The following is an 8,466-nucleotide window of genomic DNA, read 5'->3' as shown; positions in this document are numbered from 1 at the left end:
CTCATATGTTATTTGTTCAAGCACATAAATGATGTGCTTCCTTGAACAATAGAGTTGGGTAACTCACTGCACACGCTACATTTAGGTATGAACATTCATGGATTACATGTCCTAGCGTAAGCGTGAATGCCGTTTTAGATTATAATTAGGATATATTGACAATATTAAACTTTACTTTAAAACAGTTTAAGTGAAGATGAATTTCCTATAGATCAACGGATTCAGATCGTATGGTTCTTTGCCGAGACAAAGTCGGACAAACTCACCCAAGCAAAGTTTAAGGAACATTAATGTAAATTATGCACCCATAACTAGTGCAGAAATTCCTATCAACTGGATCTATTCATGATCTACCTCAGGCAGGACGTGGAAGAACAGAAAGATCGGCTACAAACATCGATGTCATACGAAGAGCGGTGGCGAAAAGCCCAAGACGATCAGTACGAGCTAGTACGTCGACTTTCAATGGAGAACAACGTACCGCGTACAACTGTTCATCGAATCCTTAGAAAAGATCTTAAGCAGTTTCCATATAAAATCCAGATAAAACAGAAAATGAAGATTACGCATTGAAAACAAACAAACAAACAATCAAACAAACACAGCAAAATTAAACATAACAGATTTTAAAACGGGATACGTTATATCGTGTTATCACGCCTGAAATGACGAGACTTATTTTGCGTTTATAAAAGTGGGTTTTACCGTACGGTAGATATCCGTTAGTTTTATGCCAAAGGGTCATGAGCACATAGGCATGTTTGGTATCATAACATTTCTAAAAGAATTGTCTACATACTGTGCAACTTTTGTAACAACACTATTAACCCAACGCAAGTTATGGCAAATTCACAATGTTAAGTTACTTTTGGGACACCCGGTATATACAGAACTGCGCTACTTATATGAAGCCCAGTATCACAGCGCTTTACAAAGCTTGAAAACATAATAGAAATCTTACAAATATTTTGTGAAAAATCAAGAAGAACTACTATACCATAAGGTATTGATTTGGTCCTATAACACTATAATATCCGGTTAGATACCGATGACTCCTTCTATCATACCCTGATGATGTATCATATTCTATCAAGCGTAGTTATTATCGTTTTTCAGTTTAATAAAAAGACACTATGCAAAAATGTTCAGACCATCGGTATCTATCGGGGCACCCAGGGAGTTTATATAGGAAGGAGAAGAAATAGATTATGTAACGCTTATTGTTCCTTTGTGCAAATTGGAGTTCCCGACACGCTATTCATCGAGAGGTACCTTTTGTTCGAGATAAAGGGCTTCGGCCACTAAATCGGTAACTGACCTGACCAGCGTATTAACGCTATAATAGGCAGGCTACTGTCAATAAGTGATGAAACGAAAGTCACGTAAAAGCGCCTATACGTACGAGAGGTACCTTTTGTACTAGTCCATCCCAAGGGTGTGCGTGAGTTGTCGCATGCACACACAACAGAGGTTCACCTACAATAAAAACCTATTGCAGCGCCCAAATTGGTTTGGGCGCTCATTTGATTATACTCAGTGAACACGCTTTGCTCTACCATTTCGCTACGGACAGTTCTGCAGCATAGGCAAAGTGTGCGCTCTGTATGGCGGATATAAGAATCTACACAAGTAAGTTGTCTACATTGTTTGCCAATAGGTCTACATATAAGGATTTGAAGTAATTATGATATCACTCCTACTGTAGTATTTTTAAAGACATTAGCCGCGGTCCACATCGTGTTTTATTATGTATAGGCCTAACATAGTATTTTACATGAGCATCGCGTATATTATAGGAGTCTACCCTGGACCTCAAATGTGATATATTTGCTGAAGCATATAGCCATACTATTTCTGAATCAATCAAAAAGCAAAGCAAATCATACTTGTAGGCCTATAATAATATATTAAATATAATTGCGGATCAACCGATGCAGCTCGATACGCCCAATGTATTAATAAAAGCACCTGACAATAAAGTCGCCCAATTGAACAGCTGTAGGTGTTGATCGCACGACTTCATGAATATTGATTGGCAACATTTTCCAATATGTCAGCGCTCAAATCGGAAACAATAGAACAATAGACCCTTCAGTGCGTTGGGGGCACCGGTAGGACCAAAATTGACGCTGTGCCTAACCCTAACCCCATTAAAAATTCAAATGTTTACCTTCTTTACCAAATCCAGGTGCTTGACCATTAAATACATCCACACAATCATCAGTGTACAACTCTTCAACCATGGTAGAATAATCACCGCTTTCGCACAATTCTGATACTCTTGCATTAAATGCTTCTATCTCGTCTTCAAGGGAAGAAGATCCTTTGTTTGGTGCTGAAAAGAACGTCTTATGAAAATTGAAGGTCCAAATTTACCCTTTTAGGGAAAAATGTATATCTTCAGTAAGAAGTCAAAAGTTTTATATGATGGACTGCTTTTCACCCCAGCTACAAAAACTTATCATTAGATTTATAAAGTTGATCAATTTTTAATAATTTGCCATAAGATTTAAAACATACTGTGCAAAGGTGGGTGACCGACCCCTTAATACTGGCTAAATAGGCAATCTCTCCTCTCAGTAAGGTGATGAAAATTGAATTTTATACCCGCAGATTGTCCATTGAAAGGTGTGTAAGATCGGCCGCATAAAATGAAACGCTATATCATAAAGGTAAAGGAGACGATCCTGTATAAGCAGTGATCGAAGTGCCTATCTCTCTTTCATTGGCGATTGGGCCAGACTCCTCCATGTAATGTTGCTATAGGGGGGTCGCTACACCTCCTCCATAGCAAGTATGTTACCTTCCTAGCATTTAAGAATGCCGGTACCCATTTATACACCTGGGTGGAGGGGAGTAATCGTGATAAAGTGCCTTACTCAAGGGCAAAACACGATTGCGTCGCCGGAGCTCGAACCCGCAAACTTCTGATTATGAGTCACAGACTCACAGCCCCTTCCACTAGGCCACCGTGCTCCCTGGCTATTATCTCCACCAAAAAGTACAATTTTGAAAATACAGTCATGATAATATATGCATGTGATAGTCTGCTAAACTATTTAGTTTTGGCAACCATAATATATAATATGACCATATTCTACATATTCTACACTTAAAACAAAGGCAATTATTTAAACGAAACTAAACCTAAATTATCAAATGGAGTATTCAATGGATGGTGAATTTTGCTATCTGTATTTTGATACCTCACTTTTAAGTGACTTTTAATCGCCTTTGGTAAAGAATCCCTGAAATTGAAATATACTAGAATGTTTACAATAATACAAACATTTACCTGTTAAATTCGGACATGAAAGTTTGCCATCATCCTTCTGCTTGAGTTTCTCGCAATGCTTAGTGCATGCCATGTGGGTTAATGTATCGGATACCTCAACGCATTGATTACAAAGAGCGATACAGTCCTCATTCTCCGAATGATTAGCAGAGGTACAAACCAATGTGAAAATACCAACAACCATGACAATCAAGTTCTTCATCATCGTGACTAAGTTATTACCTGTAGAAGATTTTATGCATGTGTAATTACGGATTACGTACTCATATAAAACAACCATTTTAAGTAGTATTAGTTGGTTTTTCAAAAACAAAAATAGGGAAAATTAGTAGCCTGCGCAGGTGAAGAGATTAACTTCTCCGCCGTTCAAAAGCATTTACGGTTTCTTGGTAATGTGAGACGATCAAGTACAATGAGTCGTTTGTCAAATAAACATCTCAAAAAAAGTAACTAATCCCCCCCCCCCCCTTAAATAATGGTCATTATTCAAAAAGGGGCTATAAACATAAACATAAACATAAACAACTATTGTATTAAAAATCTGTAAAACTCTTTGGAAGCAGAATTTATTTCTGCGCATTTTGACACCTCATTTGATACGATAGCCCAGAAAACAATAAAATCGGTCAATTTATTGTAGTGAGGTCCAGATTTAAAAGTTGCACTTTTACAATACAAAAACACTCAGATATCATTACACAAATTTTCTTCCATTACACTGAATACACTGAAATCATTTTAATTAACAAAAGAAATACTCAAAAAATGCCATTTAATTAAAAATTCATAATTAAAAAAGTAAAATTGTTCTTTTTGATTTTGAAAATAGTAGTCAATTACATAAAGTAGTGCAAAAATGGGCTCGAATTTGATTGCAAAGGTGGTTTCTAGAAAAGGGGTAAATTCATTTTGTTGCAAAAGCCCTTACATCCACAACAGTCGCGATATAAAATAAATAATAAAATAAATAGGAATGCTTGAAATTGTACCAAACCTATTCTTTTAGTTTCTATTGATTAACACTTTATTCAAAACCAAAACGAATCAAAAAGCTGTTTATCTCAAAAAGTCAAAAGGGTGGATATTACTAAGGGCTTTTGCGTCATATAGAAAGTCCAATCCAAACATAACGGTTCGTGAAATTAGATTATATTTACGCTGCTGAAAACAGTCAAATAAGAAGGAATTGTATTACTTAATCTTTTTCACCTAAACTCCAAAATCATTGATCATGTCCCTTAACATGCACTTACCTTTTCAGGTACGTTTCCAACTTGATTTTTTGACAATATTTGGTTCTGTCCTCATAAATAATGACACAAACCAATCTGTCAACGTTTGATATCGGGATGTGAATTAATCATCCTGTATGCGCATGCCTAAGAATGATTTAGAAAACATTTGTATGCTTTATAACATATACTACAATGTACGAAGTGATTTTTGTTGTACCCCTCATATTTTTGTTAAACGTCATATAACGAATTTTTTTGCAGTAAATTATGGTGAAAAATGATTTCACCTTTGATTTCAATCCTCTGCAATATAAAATTCAGATTTGTGCAATTCATCATCTGTTTCTATGCACACTTTGAAGCAGTTTGATCAACTTCTAATTTGAAAGTTGCTGATTATTTGGCGCTTAGGCGCTCCTCCAGACGGAATGGCTGTGCTCAGTATTTTTTCATACACAGTGGTCAGAATGAAATGAGGCAAGTAACACCTTGTAATAATGTATGTATTTATAATAAATTTAGAGAAAACTAACCTCACAATTATTGTAAAACATTTGCCCAACTATGTGTGGCAAATATTTTGCTTAATAGTTATGCAAAAAATAAACCAACATATGAACCAATAATGTGTAAAATGCCCAACAGTTTAATCAAATTTTGTCCAACAATTGGTACACAGAACTATAGATTAGTTATTTTGCCCAACAGTTTTATCAAATATTGCCCAACAATTAGTGAAAAATATTTACCCACCTATGTTGGTCAAATAATTTGCTTAACAGTTATGCAAAAATAAACTAACATATGAACCAATACCGTGTGTAAAAATGCCCAACAGTTTGATCTGCCTCATCTGCCTGGTCAGTCAATGTCTCCCATGTTTAACAGAAGTGTACGTGAGGTCACAAATGTATCATCAAAATGAGTGCTTTGAACTCGGAGAGGTATGGCTACCACCCCCTCTCTAATGCCCACTGCGACAAATGTATCTGCACTGTCTGGCCATCCATCAATAACTATGTCGGACTATCAGCCATGTCAAATATTTTGTCCTTATAATACTCAGTAAAGTAATTTATTATACAACGTCAAGACATTGAGTCAAGCAGTCTGTAGAACCATTCGAACTTTAGGGACGTTCAACATCTTTGGTGAATATTATTTTCTCAAGAGCCTCCTGATGTCTTTGTCTTTGGAAACTATAGTGTCCTTGGAATTTGGTGATATGCATTCTGCATTCTCAAGTTGGCATTTCTTTGTAAAATTCTGTCTATAGTATTTCAGCGTCCTCCTTTCTTGTGGTGTAGATCTGGTTTTCATTTTTTTATCATAGGTATGTTGGTCCTTTCATCCGAAAAGAGTCTTAACCGTGTTCCAGCACTTTTTGCTGCTCAGGTTTCTATCCGAGAACTGTTCCTTTAAGTTCTTGAACAGGCAACTCTTGCCCCTGTTGCCAAACCAAATTTTTCCCCAGTCTTTGTGGTGACAAAGTTAAGTTATTGTTCAGATGGTGATAAAAGATGCTCCCCAACCAGTGCCAGAAAGTTTCTTGAGAAGGTTCCCTCGGGCTTGGGTCTTGGCAGCAAAGTTCTTCGCATGGTTAGAGAAGGTGAGGTTGCGGTCAACCGTTAAACTAATGTATTTCGTTGTTGGGTCAATTATGGTATTTTATTCATTTATTTATTTCCATAATAAATTGATGGATTTATGTCAAGTGCTGAGCACATGTATACATACAAACACTGCGCCAAAGTACTGCTTGTACTGGAAGGCATGCGCGATGTCTTTGACGAGTTTAACGATCTGGTCAGTAGTTGATTTGCCTCCGGCGGCCAGCCTGAGTAGGAGTATTCTTTCTCTAATTTAGCGAGACAAAAGTTAATTCAGATACCACTACACAGCACCACGTACTTAAACTGTCCTCTTCTTACGTTTATATTCAGTTTCCTCTTGGCGTAAGGACAACGTCTTCTTGTTTCTAAGAATATTTTAAACGATAAGTCACATCACACGATTGAGAATATTGCACATAATAATCATGTTTACCAAACGGCTCGTTATAGACCACCATTCTCATTATTTTGTAAAGTGACTGGGAGCATCTTTTTTCTGCTATAACTAAATAGTTACATCAATTATTATACATTATAGGCTTTGAAAGTGCATTCTGACTCGAACTTTGTTTTCATATTTTGAACCTAGCAACAGCTCGATGAAAGTACACATCTGGTTTTAAAATGTTAATCAGAAAAGAAATTGTATTGAGTTATTTGCAAGGGTAGGTTTCAATTAAAATGTAAATACAGTTAATTTAAAAACGAATAAAAACACTGCAAAGTTGCACAAAATGCACACAGGTGCCGTCTATTTGATATTATAATAAAAATCCCTTTAAAAGGGAGCGCTTGGCCTTGGAATAACCAAAAGTAATGAAATATATCAAAAAATAAATGCAAAGAACATACTACACTACAGGAACACACAATTTGCAGTAGGCCTATGCTCGGTTATATGAAACGATCTGATCCAATCAGTCCAAATCAGCACTGGCCCTTTACAGACCTGATCTAACGGCAACTAAACTCAACCCAGAAAGTATCGAAACGATTATAAATGGTTAGATATATCGGGAACTGAAATATTTAGCAAAAACTTATTTAATGTATATAAAGCGCAGCTTTCTCCTGCGCATTTTGATACCTCTTTTGTTGCTCTACAATATCCTATTCAAGCCAAATGCGTTCGTCGTGTTCACACACACACACACAAAATCAAGGCAAATGACACCGATGTGCTCTGTTTACTTAACCATAAACTTAACTTTATTTTATTCCTTCGACTTCCAACTTCAATACTTGCTACCCTGTACTTACGCTCGTATCTCTGACTTATAATATCATGAGCTCTTTCTGCTGGCATCTCAATACTTGGTGTGCCAACCATCACTGTTTATCACTGCCTGGATTCGTCGTCGCATGCTCTGAACTTGAATAGGAGCTAAGTGCAACTTTCAAAATCCGACTTGAAGCCACTCAAGCGCCCATAACTCTACAAAATGATATCGTGGAGCAAAAAGTAAAATGAGATATTTCAATTTTTCTTTTTGATTTTTGAAATATTAGTCAAAAAATGGGCTCGAATTTGATTGCAAAGGTGGTTTCTAGAAAAGGGGTAAATTCATGTTGTTGCAAAAGCCCTTACATCCACAGCAGGCGCGATATAAAATAAATAATAAAATAAATAGGAAGGCTTGAAAATTGTACCAAACCTATTCTTTTAGTTTCTATTCATCAACACTTTATTCAAAACCAAAATGAATCAAATCGACAAGTAATAAATGCACAGTTTAAAAAATCTGTTTTTCTCAAAAAATACAAAAGTGGATGTGAATGAGGGCTTTTGCAACAAAACTTTTCATATGGAAAGTCCAATCCAAACATAATGGTTCATGAAATTAGATTATATTTACGCTGCTGAAAACAATAAGAAGGAATTGTATTACTTAATCTTTTTCACCTAAACTCCAAAATCATTGATCACGTCACTTAATATGCACTTACCTTTTCAGTTACGTTAGCAACTTGATATTTTGGCAATATTTGGTTCTGTCCTCATAAACAATGACACAGACCAATAATGTCAACGTTTGATATCGGGATGTGAATTAATCATCCTGTATGCGCATGCCTAAGAATTGGCATGCTTTATAGCACCGTAACACGTACTACAATGTAAGAAGTGAAATTTTTTATACTAAATTATTGGAAATTTGATTTTCGTCTAAAATCCCACGACATGCGATTATCACCGGATTTTAACCAACAAGTTTAAAGTCCATATCCAAAGAGACTAATTTCAATAATATTGACGACGGGATCACGGGAAAGAGACAGGATTTTCATTTCATTTCATTTCATTTTATTCGCCAGAAAAACA

General features: G+C 36.0%; 1 protein-coding gene across 3 annotated transcripts in view; it reads right to left on the bottom strand.

Moving 5' to 3' along the window:
• Nucleotides 1-8,194, bottom strand: part of LOC140148032 (uncharacterized) — a 13,168-nt gene extending 4,974 nt beyond the window's left edge. The window contains exons 1-4 of one of the 3 annotated variants that reach the window (XM_072169868.1): nt 8,091-8,107; nt 7,404-7,576; nt 3,296-3,517; nt 2,171-2,335 (exon numbers count right to left, since the gene is read on the bottom strand). In XM_072169868.1, the coding sequence (XP_072025969.1) occupies nt 2,171-2,335; nt 3,296-3,517; nt 7,404-7,473 (457 nt within the window). In that variant the 5' untranslated portion in view covers nt 7,474-7,576; nt 8,091-8,107. Of the gene's footprint in view, nt 1-2,170; nt 2,336-3,295; nt 3,518-4,548; nt 4,604-7,403; nt 7,577-8,090 lie in introns of those variants that run through there. The other 2 variants (XM_072169869.1, XM_072169870.1) reach the window with 2 other exon arrangements.
• Nucleotides 8,195-8,466: the final 272 nt, after the last annotated feature.

This window comes from Amphiura filiformis, chromosome 3 (assembly GCF_039555335.1).
Source record: "Amphiura filiformis chromosome 3, Afil_fr2py, whole genome shotgun sequence".
Lineage (NCBI taxonomy): Eukaryota > Metazoa > Echinodermata > Ophiuroidea > Amphilepidida > Amphiuridae > Amphiura > Amphiura filiformis.
This window is presented reverse-complemented; position numbering and strand designations above follow the sequence as displayed.